The sequence below is a fragment of the Macaca mulatta genome, chromosome 8 (assembly GCF_049350105.2).
Source record: "Macaca mulatta isolate MMU2019108-1 chromosome 8, T2T-MMU8v2.0, whole genome shotgun sequence".
NCBI classification, from domain to species: domain Eukaryota; kingdom Metazoa; phylum Chordata; class Mammalia; order Primates; family Cercopithecidae; genus Macaca; species Macaca mulatta.
The window spans coordinates 9,873,830-9,889,607 of record NC_133413.1 but is presented as its reverse complement, the minus strand read 5'-3'; the positions used below and the strand labels follow the sequence as shown (position 1 = coordinate 9,889,607).

Here is a 15,778-nt window from a genome sequence, read left to right as displayed (position 1 = left end):
TTACACTTAGCAATTTAAAGTTTGGTAACTAATTTCAAATTGGCATTTGGACTGGTCCAGAAAGAGCGTCACACATCCAACTCCTGAGGTTGTGGACGTTGCTCAGATGGCTTTTGTTGTATATTCTTTGGTTCCAATCATTTGTCCATTCAGGTTTTGAAAAAAATACTGACATAGGTTGCATTATTTCTTGAACCTGAGTTAAGAGTAAGCTAAGAAATCCTTTTTAAAAAGTATTTCGTGTCAAAGGGATACAAACTCTGTTAGGAACCTGTCATGGGAACTTTGCTTGCAGGGGTCATTTATGTCTTAGCATGTTTCCAGGGATAATGAAGGTGCAGAAATACTGGTTGTTTGCACAGAAGGTAGCTATCTGGAGACAGGCGAGCAAATCAGAAAGGCATCTTCTCCTAAAGGTAAAAATAAAAAGCAAGCAAGGCCATAACAAGATGAACTGAGACACACCTAACTGGGGAAAATTTGTTACCGGGAAATTTATATTATAAGAACAAATGGCCTTTTGTGAATGTAATCTTTTTGCTTCTGATTCATGGGAAGAAAGGCAGCAACAGAGACGGGCACCACAAAGACTGAAGAGGCAAACCGGAACACTTGGTAATGGTCCCAGACAGTTGCCCCCTTGAAGAGACAGCCAAGCTTTTAGCTGCAAGCTGATAAAGATACCAAAGCCAGAGCTTTGAAAGGGGTGAAGCCAAGAGGGTGAAATCTGAAGTCTGGTGGTGGTGGTGGGGGTTTAATATATGAAAACAAGTGATAGAAAGATGCAGGGATTTCTTGCTTTTCAGTTGTAATGGGGAAAATGGCTACATTATTTAGGAACTGTAGCTTTTCAAAATTAGAAGGAAAGCCCTAAAGTAAGTAACAGATTAAGAAATTTAATAGGTTAATAATGGCCATCTATTTTCTTTATTAAGAATTGGGTTCCAGGCCGGGCGCGGTGGCTCAAGCCTGTAATCCCAGCACTTTGGGAGGCCGAGACGGGCGGATCACGAGGTCAGGAGATCGAAACCATCCTGGCTAACATGGTGAAACCCCGTCTCTATTAAGAAATACAAAAAACTAGCCGGGCGAGGTGGCGGGCGCCTGTAGTCCCAGTTACTCGGGAGGCTGAGGCCGGAGAATGGCGTGAACCCGGGAGGCGGAGCTTGCAGTGAGCTGAGATCCGGCCACTGCACTCCAGCCTGGGCGACAGAGCGAGACTCCGTCTCAAAAAAAAAAAAAAAAAAAAAAAAAAAAGAATTGGGTTCCAGGCCAGGCACAGTGGCTCACGCCTGTAATCCCAACACTTTGGGAGGCCGAGGCAGGTGAATCACCTGAGGTCAGGAGTTCAAGACAAGCCTGGCCAACCTGGTGAGACCCCGTCTCTACTGAAAATACAAAAAAATTAGCCAGGCGTTGTGGCGGGTGCCTGTAATCCCAGCTACTCGGGAGGCTGAGGCAGGAGAATGGCTTGAACCTGGGAGGCGGAGGTTGCAGTGAGCCGAGATCATGCCACTGCACTCCAGCCTGGGCAACAGAGCAAGACTCTGTAAAAAACAAACAAACAAACAAAAAACCTGGGTTCTAGAGCGAGATAAAACATGAATTTCAGCTTAGATGTCATGAGCAAAACCAAAGCATTCTATGTGTTTTCAGCATCTAGTCATTGTGTTTCCCAGAGCAGACACCAGGCTTGGAAGGCACAAGATGCTAAAAAGTATTTGTAGAATTTAATTGAATTGTGCAGAGTACTCCAACCATAGGTTTTGGGTTTGAGCAGTGGAAGACAGCATCTGAACTTTTAATTTTTCAGCAAACATGGCAAGTGACAGCAATTGCAAATGCCAAGAACACAAGCAACTATCACCCGCGTTTTTCAAACTGTTTCTCAGGATGCACCTCTAAAGCGATCTCTGTGTCTCCGGCAGGGGGCGCTTTAGGATTTCCTTAACACAATGGGTCTGCAGGATACAAGTGAAAACACCGTTTATTTAAGAGGCAGAAGGGCAAGACCAGGACAGATTTGTGTTCTCAGACCTCCTCCACTGCGGCTCTGGCAAGGAGAAGGTGGAGGAGGCGCTGCAGGGAAGAGCGAATGAAGAGTTCCGACCACTCCAGCGCCTGGACCTGCTTCTTGTCGTAGGAAAAGACCCTCCGATTGCTAAAGCCCTCTGGCTCTGACAGCAGGTACTGCTCTAAGTCATGTGTCCCACCAGCTCGGGGACGATATAAGATCATGCCTTTATTAATATTTTATGCGATATAATTCTGAGCCCCATTTCATCACGACAAGTCTTTCTCCTCTCCCTTTTTCCACCAAGACTCGCTTGTCCCTGGAGCTGCCCCTCACAGGTCTGCTCTGCCCCTTGAAGTGGAGGATGTCACCCTTCCATGGCCTGGGTTCCCAGTGTCATGGCCCCTGTGATGGGGCTCACCCATGTCCCACAGTCTGGCCCGTCTGGGATCACAGCGTTCGGGCAGTTAGAGATGCTTCAGTAGCGTTCATCTGGGAAGAAGCCAGGAGCCCTTTCTTCTGGAAGGCTTCTTGGCCCCAACACAATCACTTGTCCACCCCTCCCTAGCAATCTCAGTGGGGAGTGGAGGGTCTGGCTCCCGCAGAAGAAGAGTCCTGACTTGCCTTTCCTCTCACTCATTGAAAGAGGCCATGTTGGTGTTTCAGGGAGACTCACTGTCTCGTCTGCTAGAAATAGAAGTGGCTGGAGTCTTTTAAACAGAAATTTTCTTGCTTAAAAGAAATCAAGTTCTGCCTCTCAGGGTGCCCTGCAACATTTTCATGATGGTTCCATCAGCTGTGTCTTTTCTGAGAGAGAGAGAGAGAGAGAGAGAGAGAGAGAGAGAGCACAGGCAGCTTTGCAGAGCAGGGTGGCTGGATGGGAGCCCGGATCCAGGAGGTGACCCTGCTGTCCTTTTGTCCCCTGCAGACAGTGGGCAGTGGGGGCCTCCTGCCTTCCTGCTTTGGGCCCCCTGAAGGGCTGTGCTGTGTGGAGGTGACCTGCCATGGGCCCGCCCAGAGATGAGAGGGGACTGCAGTGACCTGCCTGGCTGAAGTTAGCTCTGAGTTCACATGGACAATGGGTGATGGCAGGTTGCTCTGGCTGGCAGAGTGGTGTGTCAGGGAATGCGGGCTCTTGAAGGGCTGCTGGGTCTTGCATCTGCTCCTGCCCCTGAGTCTCAAACTCAGAAGCTATGATTTCTAGGCCCTGTTCTTAGACTTGACCAGAACATTCTGGAAAGGGGAGAGGGGGGCAGTGCAGGAAAGGAAGGCTGGTTCATGTGCTTGGATTTGGTGCCCACATCCCATCTTAAAAATAACCTCCTGCGTTTCACTGTTTCTTGCACCTTCCCTCTTTCTTGGCCTTCTCCCCATTTCTCTCTCTCCCTTCCTCGCTTCCTGCCTCTCTCTCTCCCCACCTTCTGTTTTCTACCCCTGGTGCTTCTGACATGGGTTTCATTGTGGGTTTGAGACAGGAGTTGGGCAGGGCTGATTTTTGCAGAGTACAGATCACAAAGACCCTGCTGATAAAACCAGATGTGGTCAAGAAGCCGATCAAAACCCAGCAAAACCAAGATGGGAACAAAAGCAACCTTTGGTTGTCCTCACTGCTCATTATATGCTAATTATAATGCATTAGCTGCTAAAGGGCCACTCCCACCAGCGCCATGACAGTTTACAAACGCCGTGGCAATGCCTGGAAGCTATCCTATATGGCCTGAAAGGGGGAGGAACCCTCAGTTCTGGGAATTCCCTGCTCCTTTCCTCGAAAACTCATGAATAATCCACTCCTTCTTTAGCATATGATCAAGAAAGAACCATAAAAATAGCCAGCCAGCAGTCCCGGGGCTGCTCTGTCTATGGAGTAGCCACTCTTATTCCTTTGCTTTCCTAATAAACTTGCTTTCACTTGGCTCTGTCAGCTCACTCTTGAATTTCTTCCTGTGCAAAGCCAAGAACGCATGTGGCCTCCCAGGCTGAACCCCGGTTTGGAGGTTTGTCCTGTGACAGGTCTGTCAAGGGGAACAGAGCCCAGAGCAGACTGGCAGAAACGTGGTGCTTTTTACCCAGCGACTCAGGTGTGTGCAGACACAGTCTGTGGCCACACAGGGGCAGCAGGACATTGGGCAGAGGCTGTGCCCGTGCCACCTCACCGGAGGAGGCATCGTCCCTCGTCCCGTTGACACAGCCTGAGGCTTGGATGCAGGGTGAATCCAATACGGTGCAGGCAAAGGTTGGGCCTCACCCTTGTCTGACTTGCCCTCCATCTGTGAAAAGGCTTGTGCGTTCCCCAACAGATGTATACATTTTACAACATGTCTGTACCAGTATATTACACATATTTAGAGCACACTGAAAGCAGAAAGAAAGAGGTTTAAAACATTAATAGAAGTTCTCATCTTTTTGCGGGTGTGTGACAGGGTCTCATTCTGTTGCCCAGGCTGGAGTGCAGTGGCGTGATTGTGGCTCATTGCAGCCTTGACCTCCCCAGGTGCCGGTGATCCTCTCATCTCAGCCTCCTCAGTAGCTGGGACTACAGGCACGTGCATGGCTAATTTTTCTACTTTTTGTAGAGATAGGGTTTCACCGTGTTGCCCAGGCTGGTCTCGAACTCCTGGGCTCAGGTGATCCTCCCACCTCGGCCTCCCAAATTGCTGGGATTATAGGTAGGAGCCACTGCACCTGGCCTCTTTTCCTTTCCCTCCATCCTGCATCATCTTGGTACTGCCCCGTGTCTACACTGCAAGTCAGAGTCCACTGGTCAGGGTGTCCTTAGGGCTGCAGGCTGATGGGGTTTTGCAGGTCCACTCTGGATGGGGCGAGGAAGAATGACAGGCAATCACTAAGATCCCATCTGGAAATAGTCCAGTTCTCCTCTGCTTGGGGGCCCGGGCTAAGCTGGTACTTCTCTACCCTTTGGATGTCAGGTTTGGCCATCTGACTTGTTTAGACCAAGGAAATGTGAGCAGAAATGACGTGAGTCACTTCCAGGTGGGGGCTTTAAAAGCTGGGGGTGGGGGAGGGAGGAGAGGAAGAGGGGACAAAGAGGAAAAGCAAATATCCCCGTTGGCTGTGACTGCCATAACAAAATACCACAGACTGGGTGGCTTAAATAACAGACATTTATTTCCTCACAGTCCTGGAGGCTGGAGGTCCAAGATCAAGGTGCTGGCAGGGTTGGTTCCTTCTCAGGCCTCTCTCCTCGGCTTGGAGGTGGCGTCTTCTCCCCGTGTCTCCACGTGGCTGTCCCTCTGTGCGTGTCTGTGCCTTAATCTCCTCTTCTTATGCAGACGCCAGTCAGATTGGATTATGACCCACCCATATGACCTCATTTTACTCAAGTTACCTCTTACGTAGTCTCATTCTGAGATGCTGGAGGTCAGGATTTCAACATGTGAATTTTTGGGGGACATAATTCAGTGCACAATAGCAAGCGAAGCTTTATCGCCGGTGGTGGCAGCAGGGAGAGGTGTGGACAGTCCTCTTGAGAATCACAGGCTTTCCAAAGCTCTTCCAACTGCAGCGATGCAAAAAAGGCGCCCTGCTGAGCTGGCTGAAATCCGAGCAGCTTTGGGGATGAGCTCTGTGAGTCACCTCTTCTCACAGCCTCTTCCCGGACACTGCCTGTCCCTGCCCTTCTAAGCGTTCTGTGAACTCCTAGTTCCTGAATCAGGTCCTTTCCTTCGTGGAAGACCGAGGGGGCTTCCACTTTCTTGACCAAACCCAGACTGGTACAGAGGCAACAGGGTGGAGACACATTTGTCCTGCTCCAGGCTCAGGTGCCCCTCCCGGATGAGGTCCAGAGTGCAGTGGGTGGTGGTGCAGGGGTGAGCTCCCTGAGAGCCCTCCCTCCAGGCCTAGGCCGGGCCCACCTGGGTGGGTGAGTCTCTGGGAGAGAGACAAGGAGTGTGGCTTGTCATCTCTAACTCAGCTTTCCCTTGGGAGTCCGGCTGTTCTTTAGCAAATGCCCCTTTCTTAGCTTCAGTAGTCTTTGCATGGAGAAGGGGGTAAGAGAATGAGCAGTGCAGGGCTCTCTGTTTAACAAATGGTTCAGGAAATACCCTGCAGTCCTGCAAAGCTGCACCGAGCCTCATCAGATTCTCTCCTGGTAACCATCCTGCAGGCCGGAATGTTCAGCATCGATTGATCTCCTTGCAGTGAGTGGTGGATGACGGATTCCTACAGCCTGCAAACACCTTTATTTTTTCTGATAAAAAATAAAAAATAGACAAGGGCGGGGTGTGGTGGCTCATTCCTGTAATCCCAGCACTTTGGGAGGCCGAGGTGGACAGATCACTTGAAGTCAAGAGTATGAGACCAACCTGGCCAACATGGTGAAACTCCATCCCTACAAAAATACAAAAATTAGGCAGCTGTGGCAGTGCACACCTGTAGTCCCAGCTACTCAGGAGGCTGAGGCAGAAGGATTGCTTGAACCCAGGAGGCAGAGGTTGCAGTGACCTGAGATCCTACCACTGCACTCTAGCCTGGGCAACAGAGCGAGACACTGTTTCAAAAAAAAAAAAATGAGGGGTCTCTGTGTTACCCAGGCTGGTCTTGAACTCCTGGGCTCAAGCAATCCTTCAATGTCAGCCTTCCAAAGTTCTGGGATTACAGGCATGAGCCACCATGCCTGGCTCAAACGCCTTTTTTCCCTTTTAATTAAAAAAAAAATGATGTATAATTGTACATATTTATGGGGTACATAGTGATGTTTCTGTACATTCCATGTCTAATGATCAAATCAGGGTAATCAGCATATTCATCACCTCAAGCATTTATCCTCAAAGAAATGATAAATGTTCCAACACATCTGAGGTTTCTCTTCCTGAATCAGTTTCCTTTGGAGACCGCCTAGCTGTCTCCACTGCTGTTTGCTTTGAGCCTATGAACAGGGTACTTAAAAACAGCCCTGTCTGAAACCTTCAGTCTGCTGAGCAGCTTCCATCAGATAGGGCCTGGTTACGACAGGCCTGTCTGCTCTGGTCACTGCCAACCTCCTCCTCTTCTGCCCGCCCAACTCCTTCCCCGAGTCATCCAGGCCACAGACTTCAGGCTTTGACATGGAGAAGAAGCCCGTGGGAAGTGCTTCTGGTCTTGTTGAGAAGTCAAAGGGGTGTGTGTAAACAGAGTTTACCCCCTTTCCAAACATAAGAGAGATGACATCTCTGAGAGGTCAAGGAAGCCACAGTTTGACTGATATCACCAGCCACGGGGCAGGGCACCCGGCCACTCTCAGCAGGGTGCCAGCAGCTAATGTGGCAGCAGGCCGAGTCTCTGAATGGAGAAGCCGCACCACATCTGAATTGTCGCTCCCACTCTCCCCATACTCTGATCACCACCTGTTCAGTCTCGATCTCTCCTGAACTTACCCTGGCAACCCCAGGTCGTGTGGAGATGGCTGGCCATGCACCTACCTCCAGCTCTGTTGGCTCTCCTGGCCCGTGTCCTCTCGTCCCTCTTCCCTCCTGACTCAGTCCAACACTAAGACTGCTCCTTTGCAAAAAAGATTCACTTTTGCTGTTTCCATCCTCTGCCACCTGCTTGGCAAATCCTATCTCCCACTGCCTGCCTGGTCTCTGTATTGGAACTTCTATATTGGAACGTCTGTATTGGAACTTGTAAATATTGCTGAAAAAATAAATCATTCCACCAGGCTTGCTGGACATACCCCACATTTATGACCACAACCTCAAGTGGGCAACCCCGCCACCAGACCAGACGGTCCATCTTCTCTTTCCTAATTAACTCACCCGTTCTCAGGTAATCATTTCAAAAATGTCTTTGCAGACCTCCAATATCCCACCCCCTCCGACTCACTTCCCTATTTCACAGACAAATAGGAGCGACCTCATGGGCTCCCTTCTTCTTCGCCACTGATGTTGTTATTGAAAAGGGGTCCTGATCCAGACCCCAAGGGAGGGTTCTTGGATCTTGCACAAGAAAGAATTTGGGGTGAGTCCACAGAGTAAAGTGAAAGCACATTTATGAAGAAAGTAAAGAAACAAAAGAATGGCTGCTCCACAGGTGGGTGCGGCTTGGCTGGGCACATTTATAGTCATTTCTGGATCCTATGCTAAACAAGGGATAGATTATTCATGGGTTTTTTGGGAAAGGGGTGGGGAAATCCTGGAACGGAGCAGAGGGTTCCTGCCCGTTTTAGACCATGTAGGGTAACTTCTGGCCTTTGCCATGGCATTTGTAAACTGTCACGGGGCTGGTAGGAGTGTCTTTTAGTAGCTAATGCATTATAATTAGCATATAATGAGCAGTGAGGGCGACCAGAGGTCACTTTCGTTGCCATCTTGGTTTTGGTGGGTCTTGGCTGGCTTCTTCACCACATCCTGTTTTATCTGCGGGGGCTTTGTGACCTGTATCTTGTGCCGACCTCCAATCTCATCCTGTGACTAGAAACGCCTAACCTCCTGGGGATGCAGCTCAGCAGGTCTCAGCCTCATTTTCCCCAGGCCCTGTTCGAGCCGGAGTCGTCCTGGTTCCAACGCCCCTGACAGTATCAGTGACGGGCACCCCTTTAGCTGCACCCTGCCTTCTTGCCCCAAGGAGGAAGTGCCCGGTCCTGTTCTCAGAGCCCGGTCTTCCCTCGAACTTGCTGAGGGCTCTCTCCCCTCCTCCAGAGCTGCACTGCTGTGGCCATCCTCTTCCCTGTGCACATCGTCTCCCTTTCCGCAGGCACTGACCTATCTCAGATGCCAACACCTTCATTATATTATATGTTGTGCTGAGAAAACCCCAAGCCACTCTCTGGACCTTATCTATGTCCTTGTCCAACTCCTTGTCTCTACTCCCTTTATGGCACATTGATGCAGCAGGGTGGTCCTTATTTCCAGCCTCCACGTCCTCACTTCCTGCCTCCTCCTCAACCCTGGCCTTACCACTGTGCTGAGACGGCCGTCTCCACCATCGCTGCCATCACGGGGGAGGCGGGGGGGACTCCCTCTTGCTGAAGCCAGTGTCCACCTCTCTGTCCTCTTCTTCCTTGATGTCTTAGCAGCATTGGTTTAGACGACTCTCTCATTGAAACAGTTTCTTCCTAAAGGCTCTCAGATGCCCTGCTTTCCTTCTACTTTACTAGCTGGATTTTTTGTTTTGTTTTGTTTTTAGTTTTCTTTTTGATTTTTGAGACAAGGTCTCCTTCCGTTGCCCAGGCTGGAGTGTGGTGGAGCGATCTCAGCTCACTGCAGCCTTAACCTTCTAGGCTCAGGGCCCACCTTAGCCCCCGAGTAGCTGGGACTACAGCTACCTTTTTTTCCTAAGTATCCTCTGACCATGCCTCTTTCTCTGTCAGATTTTTAAATGTGGGGTACCCAGGCTGCATGTTCACAGTTCCACGAAAGCAAGCTGACTCAGAGAGGCAGGGAGCAGAATGGGGGGACTCGAGGCTGAGAGCAGGGCATGGGGATGTGCTGGTGCAAGGGTTCAGGGTTTCAGTTAGGCAGGAGGAATAAATAATGAGCACTTGAGGTGATGGTTATGTTAGCTTGTTTCAATCATTCCACATTGTACATATAGCAACACTTTGTACCCCATAAATATACACAATTAGAATTTGTCAGTATCCAGTGAAAGTAAATAAATGAATAAACACACGCTGGAGTCCTGAGGCTGCCAAGTGCAGCCTCCTTCTCTCCTACACTCCTTTCCTTTTTTTTTCCTTCTTTTTTTCCCCATTTTTTTTTTTTTGGACAGTCTCACTCTGTTGCCCAGGCTGGAGTGCAGCGGTGCGATCTCGGCTCACTGCAACCTCCGCCTCCCAGGTTCAAGTGATTCTCCTGCCTCAGCCACCCAAGTAGCTGGGACTACAGGCGTCCGCCACCACGCCTGGCTAATTTTTGTATTTTTAGTAGAGATGGGGTTTCACCATGTTAGCCAGGATGGTCTCGATCTCCTGACCTCGTGATCTGCCCACCTAGGCCTCCCAAAGTGCTGGGATTACAGGTGTGAGCCACGGTGCCTGGCCAGTACAGTACTTTTAATATTATCTAACATCTGAATCCAGACTCCCAAATGTATGTCTCCAATATTGGCCCTTTCCCTGAACTCCAGGCCCTGTGTCCAGCTCACTCCCCACCTGTATTAAATCGACATTTAGATATACCATGAACCAGCATCACTGCTGCCACCCCTCCGCCCCCATTCATTCTGAGTGAATGGTACCCCCTCTTCATCCAGCTGCCGACCGGAGGGTCATCCCTAGTTCCTCCATTTCCTTCACACTCCACATCTTAATTGTCCCCAAAGTATGTCCCCAAAGATGTCCCTAAGCAAATACCCATCGGACCACTACTCACCCCCTCCACAGCTGCTGCCCCGTCTAGATCATGCTCACGTCCACTGCCCGTGCCCCTAACTGCCCTCTGGGCTCCACTTCTGCCCCTCCTCCCCACTTACTCTCTACACAGCAGTAAGTACTTTCTACTTCGATCTTATGAAAGTTTAAGTCACATCACATATCATTCAAAAACCCCAGAAAACTTCCTACACCACTCAAATACAATCCCAGCTCCTGACTCTGCCCTACCAGGATGGAGAGCCCCCACCAGCCTTGGCAGCCGCCTGCTGCGCTGGCCTCCCTCTGCAGACCTCGGGGCCTGAGACTGTCTTTTCCTTCCTGGAGCACTGTTTTTCCTGACCTCTGCACAATTGCCGCTGCTGCCGGAATAGCTCTTCTCCAGGAAGCTTTGACCATCTGGGAAAAGCATCCCCCGCCACACGGGGCGCTGTCTCACATTTTATCTTCTCCGTGGCACTAATAATGGCTGGATTTGTTTGGACGTCACGTTCTCTTCCCTCTGGGCTGAAAAAGTGCGTGTGTGGTCCCACTGGCAGGGTGGAAAGGCCCTGGCTTCTTGAATGCCCTTTGAACCACATGGTCAGGGCGGATGGCAGATTCCCAAGTACCCACTCCCCACCCACCTCACAGCCCATGCTCCCCCCGGCAGCTTATCCTGTGTGCTGTGTGTGGAACGGGACATCACAGGCACTCCTCTTGGTGTAGGCAGGGGAACAGACAGAGGTCTGCAGTTGTTGTTCAGTTGTTCCTTCTACAAAACGGGATTATTGACACCTGCTTTGACCCTCTGACATAGGCCTTTGCTGAGAACACAGAGATGGGATCAATGAAAAATAGTGCCTTCCCTTGCCTGCTTTGTCTTCCAAAGGTTTCTCAAAGTGTCTTTGGACCACTTGTGTTCATCACCTGGGGCGTTTGTGAAGCCTGGAGCGACACAGCCAGAATCCCTGGGGCTGGAACCCAGTACTTCTCCGGGGAATATGCATTTGTGACAGCAGCCCAGGTGATTTTCATGCATGCTCGATTTTGAGGTTTAAGAGGTGCTTTAAGTGGCTGAAAAAATTTCAGGCAATATGATCACCTTTGGAAAAGGCCACTGGAGGAGAGTAGGTTTACTTTGGCTCTGGCTTCAGTCAAATTCAAGAATAAAGACTGCATTTTTTAACTCTACATCAGCTCGCCTGTGGAACTCCCGATGGTAATAACCACCAAGTAGCTTCCTCAAGGGAAGACACAAGAAAGGAAGAAGGGTGATTTGGGTGAATCCTTTCTTTCATCCCATGCCTCCATCTGGTTGCAAAAATCCTTCCCTCCCTCCCTCCCTCCCTCCCTCCCTCCCTCCCTTCCTTCCTTCCATCTGTTGTCCATCCACCCATCTGTCCGTCCATCCATCCATCCATCCATCCTTCCTTTCTTTAAGTGCTTGGCCCTGTGTGTGCTATAACACGGAAAAGCTAAAAGGACAAGCATTTTTCTCTCCTTTTTTTTTTATATGGGTATCTTCTATTGAAGTATTTTTATTTCACTTTTTCTAACAGCAATATAGAAACAAATAATCATAAAAAATAAAAGTATAAATTGTCCATCGATTATGTAATAGCACTTGGTATTGCTACAGGGAGTGGGTCTTGGACTCGGTCAGGCATTGTCAAGCCTGCCCAGGCCCTCCAGGCCTCTGCGATGGCTACTGAGCCCCTGAAGGCATCAGACACAACCACACACAGCAGCGTTGGTGGAGACTTCACGTTTTATGCCTGGGGATGCTTGGGGATGCAGAGAGATGGATGGATAATGAGTACAACTACAAACAGCACTGTACACATGTGGTGAGCCAGGAGGATGGGACGGAGGCTAGGCCAATGTTGCTGCTGACTCAGAGACCCACGGAGAGCAGGGACTTCACAAAGCTGAATGAATGTGGTTCGCTGTGTTCACTGTGGAAAGTAAGGAAGCCAGCCAACACTGGCCGATGCTTAGAAAACATCGCTGTCCCCTCCACTTCTCATCTGGGGTCACCTCCTCATCCCATAATAAAGTTCTCTTAGGATAAGCTGAGCAAAATAGCTCAGACATTTAACCTATCCCCAAACATGTGTCTGATCTTAGTTTCCTCCCAGAGAATGAAGAAAGCAAGCAAACACTGGGTTACCCGAGCAACTAAATCACTCAGTTGCATCCAACTTAATTGGATTGACTATATTCAACTAAATCTTTCCGTTTTAGTTGAACCCAATGGTTTCAGTTACTGTAATGACTGATCTCTAAAAGAAAGAAAAACCTAATTTGGCATTTTTTTCAGAATATGGGATGGGCTTTCCTGCATGGGCTCAAGGATGTTTACGGTGTGTTCTCTGTCACGTGAGTGGGTGTGTGTGTGTGTAGGTCAGCCCGAGACCTCAAGGGCTCATCTGGAAGGAGGCTGGCAGGAAAGGAATGCCTCTTCAGGACTTGGCAGTGTTTGTGCCGAGCTCTGAGGAAGGACAGCAGTGCATGGTCCTCAGGCCTGCAGACTTCATTGCACGGAGCACGGCAGACAATAGATCTCGGCTGTGTTGTTCTACCTACTTTGAAGGAAGCATAGAACTTCTGGCTCTTTGAAATTATAAAAAAGAGATCAAGTTCTTTTCTGTCTACTAGAGATCCTTCATTTGCATTGTCCTACTCTCAGCCCACAAAAGAAAAGGAACCTGTCCCCTATGTGGGTCATGATGCGTGGGTGGACACGGGCCCCACTGAGATTACACAGGAAGAAGTCACAGTAGACACAGCAGCCAGACGCCGTGCGTAGACCATGGGACAGTGATTAGTGACACATGCCCTGTGGGGCCACTGTCCATGCCTGGCTCCACATTGACCCAAATGTTCTGAATTGCAATACTCTGGGAGATGTGGTGGGGGCTGAGGTGGAGAGTAGAGGGGTTGGCAGTGTGCGGGTTTGGCAAAGCATCAAGACCATCTTTGGGGTTCAAGTTCATTGACATGTGATCTACTAGGCATTATCAACAATGGTTTCACATCAATATTCTACAGCCTAAACAGCTGTGCAACCTGAGGGAAGTCCTTCTCCCCCAGGTTTCACTTTGCTCCTTTACTAATGAGAGGACTCGACTAGATGACGTCAAAGGTCAGAAACACTTCTGATCTTAGGATTCTACCAGTCTGGCCGAGGTATGACCCCAGGTTGACCTCCCTAACCTGCTGGTGTCTTAACTTGCTGATCCTTAAGCCTGTTGTGAGGGATAAACTCTTAAAATCAAATCCTACACACTGTAGTTGACCTACACAAGTGGCTTGGACAAAACTCAGTTATTAACAAGTGAACAACACATCAGTAACAGTCTTATTGGATGAAAACTAGTTGTTTAGGTCAGGCACAAAATCTAACAGGAGGCTCAGGATGGGCCTCTGGGCTCCCTCGATTGTCTTTCCGGAGAGGGCAGTAAGGTGACACCACCAGAATCCACCAGGAGGCGCCGGTCACGCCCCTCCAGGAGAATTCAGTTATGGGAAATGCATTCAGGACCTGCCTGGTTCGGTCACCAGTGGTCTCCTAGGCTGTCACCCTGGGGTGTGGGTGGCAGTGAAGAGGCTCTTTGGAGATGCATGTGGCCAGAGGAGACAACGGGGACATCTGTGCTTGTTGCACCCAAGCTACGCTAGTGCCCCCATCACATGTCCCAGCACACGCCAGAATTTACAATTTACACAGCCTCGTAGTGCCAGGGTGGGAGACTGACAGCAGCCTGGGCCTCAGGCTCACCAGAGACTGGCTGCCAGCCATTGGGGCTGCATCTCCAAGTGCCCATTTGTCATGCCTTTCGATTTTCCTTTCCTAGTAGGTCCCTGTCAATGTTGCTGAGTCATGTACTTAGGGTGAATTTGAGACGATACTTAGAGGACAGCAACAGCACGTGAGACAGGCACATGTGACACATCTAATTTCCCCAAGGCCCTTGCGGGAGAGCCTTCTGCAAGAACGATAGCTTTGTGGGGTAGCCTCCCTTTGGGAATCCCAGTTCATAGCACCAGTGATTCCAGGAAACAGGAACGTGACCATGGAGGGATGGATTATGGTGGGAACCCAGGTCTCATTTAACATCTGGTTGGAGCAGCCCTTCTGCAGAGCTCTTTGGGTATTAAGCAAGAGCCAGTCACAGAGACACTGGCACCCACACGCAGGGCCCCTGGGAGAGCACCACTGAATAGGTCCTGGGGCCCTTGAGTCACCAGTCCCAGGGACCCCTGCCTCTGGGAGACCCACTGGAGTAACTTGGCCTCAGCTTCCTCCAACACCCTACAGCCCAAGCCCTCCGCTCCAGCCCCTCTGCCCAGTCTGAGGGCTCCTCAGCAGAGAGAGAACCTCCGAGAGTTGATGTTCATCTTGGTCACACCAATAAGCTTGAGTGGAGTGGAGAGGCTGAAGGAGGAGGCAAGAGGGGAGTCGCAGAAGAGATCGGCCAGCTCGTCCCGCTCCTCCAGCTCATAGGTGGCGTCGTTGAGCATCCTCCTGTGGAGGCGGCAGGTGTGCTCGATTTTCAGCTTGTTGATGTCGCTGCGCAGGCGCATGAGCTGTCTGGCCAGCTGCTGGTCCTGAAGCCGCATCTCTGTCTGGAAGGGAGGGGGAGCAGGCAGGGTCAGCAGAGAGTGGCTCCAGAGTCCCTGACAGGCACAGACTGGTTAAGCAGGGCCCTGACTAATGTCTTAGATCATTAATTGGTCCGTCTAGAAATACGAGCACTTTCCCTGCTCAGGGAGGTGAAAAGACACAGAAAGCAAGGTGACAAATGAAGGTGTACTTGCAAAACAATACTTTGTGCTAGGCTAGTTGCTATATCTAAATCTTTCTGAAAGACATGCATATTAGTCCTGGCTTGAGGATACTTCCAGTGCCTTCTCATTGTTTAGAGTTGCATTCAGATGAAGACTATAAAGGAAAGCATAGGGTGACAGCTATCAAATTCTGGAGCATGGTTGCCTCTAGGTGGGAAGGAGGGACTGTGATTGGGAAAGGTATATGGGGGTTTTGACTGTGATGGCCATGTTTTCTGTCATGTTGTTACATTACTCTTTAAACATTTTAGAATGCCTGAAATATTTCTTAGTAAAGCTTTGAAACAGCCAAACAAAAATTGGTTCCTAGGTACTGGATGTTTTATTATGAAACAGTTCTAAGCCCTTTGGATCTATTAACATGCAACAGTTAACCATCACTACAACCTGTGAAGTGACGTCACCATCATCACCTGCAGCTTATAGAGGAGGACGGAGAGGCACAGCCAGGGAATTAGCTGTGTCAGCTCACAAAGCTCATCCACAGCTGAGCTGGGCTGAGGAAACTGGACAGCTGGACTCCAGAACCCAAATGACTGACAATTAAGTTCTGCTGCTGCTCAAGGACGAGCTGCAGTATGGTGTATGGAGCCAGCTGAGTGCTTAGTGACCTTGTAGAAGGT

At 49.9% G+C, this 15,778-nt stretch overlaps 1 protein-coding gene across 4 annotated transcripts in view; it reads right to left on the bottom strand.

The window, feature by feature from the left end:
• Positions 1–12,054: 12,054 nt before the first annotated feature.
• The window catches only part of FAM167A (family with sequence similarity 167 member A), a 44,373-nt gene continuing 40,649 nt past the window's right edge, over positions 12,055–15,778 (bottom strand). For all 4 annotated transcript variants that reach the window (XM_015144754.3, XM_077942978.1, XM_077942976.1 and 1 more), the window contains one exon: positions 12,055–14,933. In XM_015144754.3, coding sequence (XP_015000240.2) covers positions 14,670–14,933 — 264 coding nt within the window. In that variant the 3' untranslated portion in view covers positions 12,055–14,669. The remainder of the gene's footprint in view (positions 14,934–15,778) is intronic.